Below are 14,419 nucleotides of genomic sequence, written 5' to 3'. Positions count from 1 at the left end.
TTTTCTCTGCTTTTTTTTTTTTCTTCTTTTTTCTTTTTTAATGAAAAACACGATAGCTACTTCTCTATGCTCTTGTTAAAAAGGAACGTAACTGTACGTATTTTCCTCGATGAACAGCAAAACTATTATTAGCTATAAGAGAACAATTCGATCACTATGTATCATCAAAAATATCATCGATTACATAAAAGCGAAAATAACGCGATCGACGAAATTTACTAGCGCCAATCGGAATACAATTTTCACGACTTTAAATTTATTCTCCTTAAATAAAGGATTAAAGAAAATTAAAATAGATTGTTTATCGTTAATTATATTAAATGACTTTCGAATAATATTAGATATCGTACAATTGAACTTTTATTGGATCTATCTAAATTAGAACTTTTTAATGAAGGCTTTAATAAAATTAATTGCGTTTAATTCCCTCAGCCCCTCCTCCCTCTTTCACCACTCCATTAACGAACGGTAAATTGATCTTCCAGAAAAGAAAAAGAAAAAAAAACAAAAAACAGAAGAAAGAATCAAAGAAACAAACAAACCGTGTACTCTTAAATCGTATAATTTCCTTTTTTTTTTTTTTTTTTTTTTTTTTTTTTTTTTTTTTTTTTTTTTTTTTTTTTTTTTTTTATAAGACTTTTCAAAGATTACATTTTGTTTGTTCCTTCATCCTTTTTTCACATTGTCAAAATAAAATTCCTAAGCTCGTGGATTTCGCATTCTAAAAACAAAAATTTAAGATCTAAAATATTCGACAAAGAAGAAAAAGAGAATAAGTAATAATTGATTTTTAAAATTTAATCTTGAAAAATTGTGGCTCATCCCATTTATTTGAAAAAAATTCCAACATTAATAATTATCGATCCAAACGAAATACAATTCGTTACGGTAAAATATTCATATCGGCCTTTTAATAATTCCGAGTTCTACATTCTATTTGTATAATAAATAAAGTCTATTCTGTTTTTCTCTGTTCAACGATAAAAACCCGTAAACATTTACGATTGACTTTCAATTTAATTTAAACTCAACCAGTTTTTATATATCTGCATATGTTAAATATAAAAAATCCTGTCGCTCTTTCTTTCTCTCTCTTTGTCTGTCTCGAAAAAAACGGAAAGAAAAAAAGAAAAAAATACATATCGAAATATCTCTATAATTTCATATGTATAAAAAAAAAAAAAAAAAAAAAAAAAAAAAGAAAGAAAGAAAACGATCGTTTAAAACGACAAAAGCTTTATTGATATATGTAGTACGTAGAATACCTATGATCCGCGAAGTGAAATTTAAAAAGCACTCAATATCGTTATCGTAAAAACGTCCCTATGGCATTACTTAATCTCATAAACGATAGAAAAGATAATGGTGGACAAGAACTGAATTATGTATTGAATTTTTGAACAAAACTATCGATGCTTTTAGACGATCCAATATAATTGAATGATACGTAGAATGAGAAGAAGAAGAAGAAGAAGAAAAAAAGAAAAAAAAAAAAGAAGAAGAAAAGGAAAAAACAAAATTATCGGTCTTCCGAATGGAATATGTCAATTGAAAAATTGCAAACGAATAATATTTAACGTTGATTAAAGACTATAAATATTTATATTTAAATTTTGCATTTGTACTCGTTCAAACGTCCATTAGAATATCGTCCATGGAGAACATTATCGTATTAATTCGATCAAATCTAATGGAGTATTTCATATTTCCCGCTTTCGTACAGATTTTATTATGGCGGGGGGGAATAAAAAAAAGAAGGAGAAAAAAACAAAGAAAGAAAGAAAGAAAGAAAAGAAAAAAGAACAAAGTAAAAATATATTTAATAGAAATGCGATTGAACATACAATTTAATTAAAATAACGTTTACTGAATAATAAATGAGAAAAATAAATAAATAAATAAAACAATGGAAACAATGGAATTACGAAGTCACGAAGTTTAACGCATTATTGAAAAATATTCTCTATTAAGAATTAGCATTTATGTATGTCAATACGATGTTTACGATTCGTTTCACGATTAGCCTCGTAATTATTATTATTTAAATGTGTCACATTTCAAAGTCTCTACGACTAATAGAGAGAAACTAATGATAAGGGAATATCTCGTTTCGTTTAATATGTCATATTGGAAACACGAGTTCTTACATGAAATAATTATTTCTATCGTATATGTATCATGTATAACATTTAATATTTTCATATAATTGATAAATAATCTAACAACGAGTTTGATGCTCGTTCGAAATGAATTCGTTTATAAAGAGAGAGAGAGAGAGAGAGAGAGAGAGAGAGAGAGAGAGAGAGAGAGAGAGAGAGAGAGACGATGTAACAACGTTAAATTATTATGATACTTAACCTCACTCTCCACGGACACTTAAAACTTTATACGCAATACATCGTAAATTGAATAAAATTAATATTTTCAAACGAGAATACTTCGATTATACCCACAACGTTATTTCAAAATGATCGAATAGTTCCATATGACTTTTCAAAAAAATAAATCTTATCCCATCCGTTCATGCGTATTTAAGGATTAAACGCAGTACGTTTGTACGAATCTATATATATAAATACATATGTATATGTATATACGGGAAAATATATTTTCAATCGAACAAAAAAAAAAAAATCCTCGTTCTTTCGACGACCTTCGAAATTCGTAGAAATTCATCTACGCGACGAAATTATTGTTTCTTCGAAATGCCGAAAAAAAAAGAGGAAAAAGAAAAAAAAAAGAAAAAAGGGGGAGAAAAAAGGAACAAGAAAAGAAAAAAATATAAACCGATCCTTATAATCCGATACGTATAACCTATAAATAAATAATGTACGTTGCTTTGGAATATTAACAAATGGAGAAAACGACGTATTGTAAGAAAAAAATATTATTGAAAACTTACTCATCACTCTGATGCTGACGATGTTTATGAAGACGTTGAAGATCTCGTTGAAAATTCTTCTTCGTGAAAGAAGACACGTACGAACACGTTCGATATGACGACTTCCGTCGTTGTAACTACGCCAAGAATCGGCTATATGTTTCTTAACTTTTCTCATGCACCATTCTTTGTCCCTTTTCTTTTCAATCTTCCTCTTCTTCCTCTTCCCTCCTTTTTCTTATTCTTTTTCTGTTTAACACTGCAACGCGCACGACGGAAAAAGGGAAAAAGAAAAAAGAAAAAAAGAAAAAAAAAAAGAAAAGAAAAGTAAAGAAAATAAAAGGAAAACTTACGGTCGACTTTTGAAAAGTTTTAACAAAGCCACGGACAACACATTCTTAGCTCTCTTTGAATAAAAGTAATATAAGGCGATTGTCACTTGTTTTCACGGTCTCTTTGTGTCTATGACACTACGAATATATTTCACGTAACTTTATACTACGCACATATATATATATATATATATATTACAAAAATAATATGGAAGAAAAATAAAAATGGAGATGAGAAAATATGTCGTGGATATAAGAAAATAAATGAATAGTGATAAATGTATAATAGAGATGTAGAAAAGAAATATATACATATATATATATATATAGATGTGTGCTGTGTATATATGTATAGGAAACTATTCTGTCAAAATATGCGTTTACTAAGAGAAGATACGAACTAACCGAAAATCTCGACGAATGCACGCGGCCGCACGGCGGCTACTGAACTCGCGGGTGCTCCATCGAAACGTGACTCGAACTGCGCGCGCATTCACAGCTCCGAGCCAATTAAAATACGTCGTTTTTGGCGCATGCGCGTCAAATTCCACCGCGCGCGAATAACCCCCTCCAACAATTCAAACGAGTTTTGGTAATGCAAAAAGAAAAAAAAAAAAAAAAAAGAAGAAAAAGAAAAGAAAGTTTAAAAAAGAAGCAAGAAATAAAAAAGAAAGAGAGAGAGAGAGAGAGAGAGAGAGAGAGAGAAAAGATGAACGTTAATCAAAACGAATATGTAACCTTGGATATCTACGAAGAGTTAACGAAATTTGAATATTTCTTTATATAAATATTTTTCGGTGACATTTATATTAATTATATGCCATTGAACAATTTGACACGTTTTATTTATTATCTGTCTTTAATGTTTCATTCTTCTTCTATCTCTTAAATAATATTCTCCTGCATAATGACTGTCATTTGTAATTACTCAAATATTGAATATTCGAAGGTTATTCGTTATACAGAGTAGATGGCTTCCTCATTCAACAGGTTGCCCTATCTTTATTAACGAGTCACTTACTATCAATAAACGGTAAAAAGAGAAATGATCATTTAAATAAAATTAATCTGAATGCTGAAATATATTTTTTATTATTTTTTACTTATGTAAAAATTCATTATCTTATTTTTTTTTTTTTTTTTTTTTTTTTTTTTTTTAAGGAATCAACAACGTAACGACACGTATGTCGTAAAAAAATGAATAATGCTATCCATTGGCATATGCTTATATATTCTTCGCGAACGAATTTGATTATATTATATTTAGAGTTACGATTTCTTGCATAATTCTAAGATCTTTCTAAAAGAGAAAAAAAAGAAAAAAGAAAAAGAAGAATTATAAGAAGAACTCAGTTTTTAGCGGACGTTATAAAAAGACGTGGCATAAATATCTTAAAAGATTTTAAATAGATGCGACTCTGAAAAGACACAATTTGTGTTTATTCGAAACGTGTTTATTTTCCTTTAACAATAATAATAATAATAATAATAATAATAATAATAATAAAAATAATAATAAATTATGCATAATACATAAATCAATAAAGGTGACATATCAACGAGATGTTGTAAAAAATTACAAATAATATCATTTGATATCAAATGAGGTGACACGTATATATGTATTGTAAGTATGTTAGAACGTATGCACGTTGTATATCTAATCTTAGCGTAGAAGCGTTGAACCTTTACTTCTTCGTAAAGCCTTTAGAGACCATAACTCATAATAATATCCGTCTTATCGATCTTACCAGTAGCGCAAAGTCTTCTATGTGTATGACTAGGTAAAAACTGAAAGTCAAGAACCCAAAAGGTAGTAATTTTAGTACATAAATTTATCGTCGAGTCATTGTCTCGATAATATCGAACTTTAAATCCTTGTTGTTACTTTGAACCCTGTTCCATGCCGAAGACATTAAACGTCAAGAGGCGTGCTAATAATGGCTCTACGATTAACTCTCTCCCTCTCTCTCTCTCTCTCTCTCTCTCTCTCTCTCTCTCTCTCTCTCTTTCTCTTCTTCTTATTCCTTTAACTTTAACGAGTCTTTACCACGTAAATACATATACATTTCTAAGATCGAAAGTCGAGCAGATAATTAATAGCGATTTCCTGCTTTTTCTTTTCTTAATTATACCACTTATAATGTAACAATACGCGCCGTATAACAACTAACAGTCAGTCTCTAAACTGTCCTCGAATCGTGTTGCATGAAAGAACTTCCTGACGACTTTAATAGACGGCATTATTCATATCCATTGACGATAGAAAATCCGATCATTAGATATTGAAATGATTGTATTTTAATTCTCGTTAATCAGAAAACTTAATTTTTAAATGATTATCTTATGAGCGATCCGTTCTTTTTACTTTTTCATTTTCTTTTCTCTTTTTTTTCTTTTTTTCCTTTTGTTATTTTTTTATTTATATTACCTATTCCACTTTAAGTAATATTGAACCATGCGAATGGTATACAAATTTAAAGTAGGTCGCGAACGGCAATAAAGAACAACTCTAAAACGACATTGGCTCGAAAGAAAAATCTTCTCTTTAGAAGCGGATGTATGTTAGGATCGTGATGTTACGAAACAGCGGCGCGATGTTTGCACGGAAATATATATTATACGTTTTAAATCGTCGATTCAAGCAAAATTATTTATTTAAAGAAAATATTTTTATTTACACTCGTAATATAACATAAATTAAAACGATTAATGACTTTGTATTATTTAATAGTGAATAAATAATTACAGTTTACAGCTACGTAGGAATATCTTTAAAAAAAAAAAAAAAAGAAAAGAAAAAAAGAAAAAAGGAAGAAAGAAAGGGAACACGAAAAGAGATATCGATATTTTCGCTTAAGGAAAAAAAAAAAAACAAAAAAAAAAAACAGAAAAAAAGAAAGAAATCGAAATCCAATAGTCCTCAATGATAGTCGTTCGATTTGTAAGGAGGTTGTATTCGCGATTACGATTGGAGCAAAACTGTAAGGAAAAAAAGCTTTCATAAGCATCATCGATTTATTAACAATGTTACACGCACAATCATACATAGAACAACCTTGCCTGGTTATATATATTTATACGCGATACGTATAGAAAGGGCCTCTCGTTAAATCGATTTAAAGTCGTTATCTGTATGCTATGTCCGTGTTCATATGCTAGTACATCCTATCGAATCTGCGAAACGATAAGTATTTTATTTATAAACGTAAAAGGGATTTAAATAAATGAAGAAGAGAAAGAAAAGTTTAAACGTATAATAATAACGAGAACGGAGACAGAGATGCAAACAGAGAGAGAAAAAGAAAAAGAGAGAGAGAGAGAGAGAGAGAGAGAAAGAGATAGAGAAAGAAAGAACAAAAAAAAAGGGAGGAAACAAAAAAAAGATAGACAAATTTTACTATCTTCTCGTATTAAAAATATTACGTATATTTTATCCGATACGTGGCCGGCATCGAAACATTATTTTACAAACTGAAAGAAAAGAAGAAAATAAAAAAAAGGAAAAAAAAGAAAAAGAAAGAAAAGATTTGCGCACAGTAACCACGTATCCCTTCGGGAGAATGTAGAAATAAACGAGAAAAGAAAAGAAAAGAAAAGAAAAGAAAAGAAAAAAACAGGAAGAAAGAAAGAAAGAAAGAGGAAAAATTGAGAGAAAAATAAAAGAGAAAGGATTACAAGGAAAAAATAATTGGGTGCAAGCGGGCGAACTTAGGGGGAAAAAAAAAAAATAAAAAAAATAAAAAAACAGCAACAAAATCTTTTTCTACATACAACTATCAACAATCGGACATGAAACTCGATTGGCCGAGATCAGTTCGAAAGAGGAGTATCGAAAATCGAACCTATTTTTGCGTAGCATCAAATATCGATGAACACGAAGAGACACGTGTCCCTAAAGTAACGCGCGTGTGTCGTCGTGACTGTATATCGTCTATTTTTACTTCGCTCGTGTCTCAATATACATATATACATAGATAAGTTAGATCGAACTCGAATCCAAAAATGACCGACTCTCACTTCTCCCACCACTCCCACCCCACCCCATACCCCCATCCCCTTCTCGCGAAATATTTCAATATGAACTTATTTAACGCAACGAAGAATTACAAAAAAAAGGACACATCCCTTCTATTACCATATCTACAGAGAATAATTTATCGTCCTTTTCTTTTTTTTTTTTCTTTTTTTATTGGTTTTCTTTTTCCGGTTTTTCTTTTTTTTTCTTTTCTTTTTTTTTTTTATGTATACTTTTATATATATATATATATATATATATATATATATATATATATATATATATTTATATATATTAACTTTATCACGCTAATTGTAAGAGGAATTTATGAAAAATTTGGTGGGCGATGAAGTCGATACGCGCGTAATCATATTTTTTACATTGTCATCATCATCATCATCATCATCATCATCATCATCATCATCATCATCATTATCATTATATCATCATTGTCGTCGTTTTAGTCTTAGTCTTCTTCATTTTGGCCTTTTAGCTCGTTTCATATACATATATATATATATATATATATATACATATAATCTTTCCGCCCCTTCGACGATTCACGTCACAACTTTCTAAAAGTTAGTTAAGCGTTAAAGAGTCTGAGGGGAGCCGGGGCAGATGAAAAGGGGTTTGAGGCTACGTTTCTTGCTCCGAGCTATAAGACATGATGAAAAAAAGATAGAGAGGATCGTTCTTCGAAGGATCGTGTCGAAGACACCCTCACGATCTTTTCTCCTTTCGTCCAATGAAGAAGATTGATATTCCTTTACCTTCGTCGTTTATTTATCAACAAAGAATCTTTTTCTCACTCACTCTCTCTCTCTCGCTCTTTCTTACTTTCACATTTATACTAAAACGATACTATGTACGTGTACGTACATAGAAAAGCATACGTACGAAATGCACATCTTTTAAATTTAAGAACTCACAAATTCTCTTTCTCTCACTCTCTCTCTCTCTCTCTCTCTCCCTCTCTTTATTTTTTTTCTTTTTTATCTAAATAATACATACATACATTCAACGCGATAAATTTTCATCCGCACAGACGCACACGTACATACATGTATACATCCTTCATTCGTCCTTCTTTATTACATTTGTTCATTTCTTTATATATTTATATACATATACATATACATATACATATATATATATATTTGTGTGTGTGTGTATATGTATAAGTAGGTGATTAGAAAAGTGGTTTAAGTGAAAAAGTTAAATTACAAAAAAAAAAAAAAAAAAAAGAAAAAAGAAGAAAAAAGAATTACTTTATTATGTAATCCTTATAATTAATTATATAATAAATCAATTCTTTTCTTTTTAATTTTATTACTTAGATTACTTTTACAATCACCATCTCATATATATACATATATATATATATATACATATATATATATACATATATATGTATATATCTTTCTCTCTATATATATATGTATGTATATATACATATATATACGTGTGTGTATGTATATACATATATTTGTTTTTCTCCTCTATCATTAAAGATCGCACATTAAACGATCACACATCCATCGATTTATTATCTCCATATATATAACAATAGAAAAAGATACTAATAACGATGATGGTAGCCCGAGTCGATGATGCAAAAAAAATGCATTTTAGATTTTCTTTTTCTCTCTCTCTCTCTCTCTCTCTCTCTCTCTCTCTCTCTATCTATCTATCTATCTATCTATCTCTCTCTCTCTTTCTCTCGTTCGTTCGTTCGCTCGCTCGTTCATAAAATCCTCGTACATAGCTCCGTCTTAAAATCACGGAAACCTAAATAGACAAAAACGCAGTCTTTTTGTACGAGCCAAATCATAAATATACATACATACATTATTATACATATGTATGTATATGTACATCGTATTATATCATATAGGACAAATCGTCGGAAGCTCGAATCGCATACGATTGATCCTTTTCTAATAAATTTTTTTCTACTCTCTTCTTCTCTCACACATACTCTCTCTCTCTCTCTCTCTTTCCTCGTTTCCTTTTTTTCTTCTTTCCCTCTTTGAATATCGTAAAAAAAGGGTAGAAGTTATAAATAAACGCCGTTCACTTAGATCGGACGCGCATATACATTTAAATAATCACAGAGATATACGCAAGGATAGCCTCCTTGCAGCAATATATAAAGAGCAAAATCGGCTCGTTTCGCAATTAGATTATTATATTTTTCTCGTTTATATTTTTTAAACGAGTTTTATGAGCTTTTACTCTCGTTCTCATTCTCACTCTCTCTCACACACTCACTCTCATTTTTTTTCTCTCTCTCTCTCTCTAAATTATGATCCGGAGATATATATATGTATACATATATATATATATATATATATATATATATATATATATATATATATAAATGTATATATATATATAAACAAATAAATAAAAAAAAAAAGAACAAATCTCTCCGCTTATAAGAATACTGTTCGTGTTAACATTCTAGCAATGCAGGTCCATTACACGCATATACAATTCTATACTTTGCATCTAAATAATGCTTATTTTCCAAAATGTACGAAACAAGCGCCCAATTATTGAATGTATGTATCCATGTCTGTACGTACGTACGTACGTATGTATGTATGTATGTATGTGTGTATATATATATATGTGTGTTCATGTATTGTCGCAAAAATGGGTCAAACGCAACCCAACGGCGACGTTTTCTTTTAAGAAAGATGGCGCCTATATGTAAGTTAGATTTTTTTTTTTTCATTTTTCATTTATTTTCGTCGAAAAAATCTCGGCAAGGAAGGCGTCAGTACGCCTTCTTTCTATCACTCGTTTTCGCTCTCCTTCTCAGACGTTCTGACTTTTTTTTTCTTTTTTCTTTTTTCTATTTTCTTTTTCTCTTTTTTTCTTTTTAATTCGTTTCTTACAAATTTTTGTACTGTCGATTTTGTATCCAAGCACGCGTCACGCGGCACATTTTCGTCAAAACGAAAACGTGTCTCTTTTGCGGCCCCCGTCTTTTTAAGCTACCGTCGTGTCACGGTTACGTATGTACATTCGTACGATCGTGTATCTAAAAGAGAAAATTAATAAAAAAAAAAAGAAAAAGAAAAAAAAAAGAAAGGAAAAGAAAATAGAAATAAAAAGAAAGGAAAATACTACTAGAAATATGTGACACGTAGAACACGTAATAGATCAAGAAGAAGAATATATCACAGATTATTCGTCGAATTATCGTAACAATATCAAAAAGAAATCGTACGATCGTAATCGTATTTAATCTGATCTGAGACCGTAACTCTCTATACAGTCAAAGTAAAAGTTTTTATTAAAAAAAAAAAAAAAAAAAAAAAAACAGAAATCGTCGATATGCATACATCATATTTTTTTTGTTTTATTTTTTATCCACGAGATTAACGTGGTTTCTTTTTCTCTTTTTCCCTTTCTCTCTCGCTCACACACACACTTTTTCTTTAAGAGTTAAAATATATCTATTAAAAAAAGTTGTCGATGGGCACGAAGAAAATCGACATTTGGAAATAGCAAAGAAACGAATTATTATCATTATTAACGAACGAATTTTGATTTCTTTTTCTTTTTTCTTTTCTTTTTTTTTTTCTTTTTTTTTTTTTTTTTTTTTTGAGAGAAAAAGAAAAGAAAAGATAACAAATGAAAATCTTCGAATAGCAGCGCAATATGTACGTGTGTGCACACAAGCGTATACACAGTGCAAATTTGTATACGCTTTGTATACAAATTTGTATATGTGTCGGGCACGTGATGCATGTTCATTTACATGACTATTTATATAATTTTCCCTTTTTTCGCTTTTCTCATTTTTTCCTTTTTTTCTTTTCTGTTTTTTTTTCTCTCCTCCTTTTTATCTTTTTCTTGTTTTTGTTTTTTCCTTCTTCTTCTTCTTATTCTTCTTCGTTTTGTTATGTTTCGTTTTGCAAAGTTTTCATTTTTAGAAAATCTCATATACGATGATGTCAACATAGTACAAAGGCAATTCGAAGAAGTTGAATATACACACGTGTAAAATGTTCCTAAGTCATGTGATGTGTACTTAGTACGGAATCCTTATAGATTAACCATACGCATATAAGTGATGCTTATGAGTTTATGAGCTACCATAATAAAGAAAAAACATACACCATTGAAATATTACATTATGCCAAGATCGTGTATTATTATAATTATAATACGATTGGCTGAAGCTAAGTTTGCACTGTGCATATGCATTTGGTAGAGAGATGTAACTGTTAGTGCTTGCGAGCAAAGAGAATACAGTAAACGGCATATTTATTATTCATCTCTTATGTCCCTCGTGTGTTTCTTTTTTTTTTCTTTTGTCTTCTTTTCTTTTTTTTTCTTTTTTTTTTTCGTCTTATTAAAATTCGAACTTATAATTGTGCCATTCTCTCTCTCTTTCTCTCTCTCTCTCTCTCTCTCTCTCTCTCTCTCTCTTTTTCTTTCATTCTCTATCATTCAAATGTAACTGCAGTTCTGACTTTATACAACAGCGTGTCACAACGCTGTCACCCTCAGTACAATTTAATTGTAAATAGTGAAGCACATTAAAAACATAGCTATGAACCTAAGTTTATTTACTGTAAATACTGGAAAACTTCCCACTAATTCTATGCAAAGTATAGCTTGTAGTAGAATACCACTCATTCTCATAATATTAGAACTTGTATTACAAGACATCACGAACCTCTCTCTTTCTTTTAACTTAACGCTTTTCTCATTTTCTCTTTATTTCGTTTTATTTCACAGTATTCATTCGTCTGTCATATTCAACGTACACGACGTGAACGCGATAGTTTCGTACCCGTTTGTTCGCGAAAACTCGAAACTCCTGCGCGACACGCGCTGGCACAGCCTTACTTTCGTCCACGTTGAAAATTGACGCGAGATTCGAAAATAAGTTAGGTCGGAATACGTTCCTCGACCAATATTTTATTATTTTATAATATAAGACGTATGACTATTTTTTCTTTTCCCTTTTTTTCTTCTTCTTTTTTTTTTTTTTCCTTTTCATCTGCGCTTACAATTTATTTACAGTTTGATAAATTTGTTGCAGATTGTTAATCTTCATTTTCTTTTTCTTTTCTTTGTTTCTTGTTTCATTTTTCTTTTTTTCTTTTTTTTTTTTTTTTCTTTCTTTCTTTCTTTCTTTCTTTCTCCCTCATCGCTCGTATATATTCGCAACAATGATAAATTACGCCATATTATTGTTTATAGTCGAACTTAAAGCGCTGTCCCCTGCCGTGTCACTTATCAATGGCGTATTAGAAAATTTTTGGCGACGTCGATTTAATATCATTTAATTAAAGTTCATACTGAAATGGTCGCCCAATATGCGATGTCCTTATTCTTTGCGAATTCATTCAAATACCTATTATATCTTATCGTTATCCTAGACGATTAAATCGCTATCACGATTCAGATTAGTTAAAATCCATTTCAAGTTGGATCAATAATTGAAATAATTTTTACCTTATCTTTTTCTCGCGAGATTATACGATGATTAATTATGGTTATATGAATAAATTCGACATGGACGTGTCGCAATCTACGTAGAAAAAAAAAAAATAAACAAAAAGAAAGCCCTTCGATATAAGAGACTTATTTAGATATTATATCTATACTGAAATAGTCTATATTAAATATCGAAGTGTAAAAAAAAAACATAAAGTCGTGTCCCATAGTCGACTCCAAAAAGTCACATTTCTAACAGTACAAGTTCCAGTTTTCGTTGATAGAGTATTTTGGTAGAACGGTAGAAAGAAGTGTCATTGGAAAATATCTCTAATTTACTTATTAAATCTTGGTGGTCTTCTCAAACGAGGCATCAGCTCGGCCCTGACTGCCCTGGCATAATTCGGAGCTGCTGCGTATTGATCCGCTACGGTTATTGGACTTTGCAAACTTTGGATGAACATCGGTGAATCTTGTATTTGACCAACTCCTGGAGGTTGATATTGATATTGACTGCTCGCCATATCGGCGGGCGGATAATGATTTGGTTGCACGAATTGAGGAGGATTCTCGTATTGCGGATATGGCATAGAACTTTCCGCTGAGAACTGAGGAATCACCGGATTAACGCTCACTGGGGTAGTAGCAAAACTACTAGGATCATAAGTCTGATATTGATTTAGTTGACCAATTTGCGTTGTACTGAACGGAGGAGATTGAGGAAACTGTGCTGTCTCCGGGAATAGCACACTAGCAACGGTTGGCTGTGGAAATGAATCGGGCCTAGGATATGCCGAAATGTTTGCCGTAACGTTGCTCAGATTCTGAACATTCGGTATCCCAGCAATTTGCGAGGTACCATAATTATGAAAAGTTTGCCTGGTGTGTTCCAAATCTTTCATGCCACTTTGCAAAGAACTTGATACGTTCAATTTTGACTTCATATTTAGACCACTTATCTCGTTGTGCTTTATCCTAGCTTCGGTTACAGATGGATGCCGCACATTAACTATACTCTGTGGTGCGCGCAATGGAGGGAAATTGATTGGTGCCATTTTTGCTACTGGATTCTGTTGCTCCAAAGCCTTTCTAGCCACTGCAAATGCTGTATTATCGTTTCTGGACACTGGACGAGAATGAACATTAAAAGTCATATGATTTTCTCGATGCAAAGCTTGGATGGACGTTTGATTAGAAAATCTCGTTGGCAAATTGGTCATTGTGTTGCTACTTCGACTTTTGTAATCCTGATTCGTTACAGACGTTTCTTTGTAATCCACCTGCATTTGATAATTACTTAATTTCGAATCGATTTCGTTAGAAAACTTTTTTACAGAATAATCCTTTACTTTTGCACTACTTTCGTGGGTCACTTTACCGACGCAGCTATTAACACCTCGCACGCTACCAAACGTAGTACTTGTCTGATTCGTAACGGCGATCGACGACGAACTTTTGGTCAATGGTTTATCATTTGATTTTAAATTGTCTTTATTATCGTTGTTTTTCTTCATCGAAGAGCTCATTCTAGTAGCGGCAACAGCAACGTCCGGCGTTGTGGTAATGGTACTTAATAACGAATCCTTATTTCCTACCGTAGCATTTATCGTTTTCATTGATGCTTTTGACGTTCTACCCTTACTTCCCACATGTTCGAGTTTTTGCACATTTTTGGTTTTTTCTGGAACTTGACTGTTTTGTTGCATCATTTTAGTGTCCGCA

At 31.1% G+C, this 14,419-nt stretch overlaps 1 protein-coding gene across 1 annotated transcript; it reads right to left on the bottom strand.

Annotated features, from left to right (window-relative positions):
- Window positions 1-9,881: 9,881 nt before the first annotated feature.
- LOC124955321 lies at window positions 9,882-14,406 on the bottom strand. The gene has a single exon (XM_047509594.1). The coding sequence runs from the start codon at window positions 14,404-14,406 to the stop codon at window positions 13,033-13,035; it is 1,374 nt and encodes a 457-aa protein (XP_047365550.1). The 3' UTR covers window positions 9,882-13,032.
- Window positions 14,407-14,419: the final 13 nt, after the last annotated feature.

This window comes from Vespa velutina, chromosome 18 (assembly GCF_912470025.1).
Source record: "Vespa velutina chromosome 18, iVesVel2.1, whole genome shotgun sequence".
Lineage (NCBI taxonomy): Eukaryota > Metazoa > Arthropoda > Insecta > Hymenoptera > Vespidae > Vespa > Vespa velutina.
The sequence above is the reverse complement of the archived record's forward strand: the minus strand, read 5'-3'. Positions and strand labels throughout refer to the sequence as shown.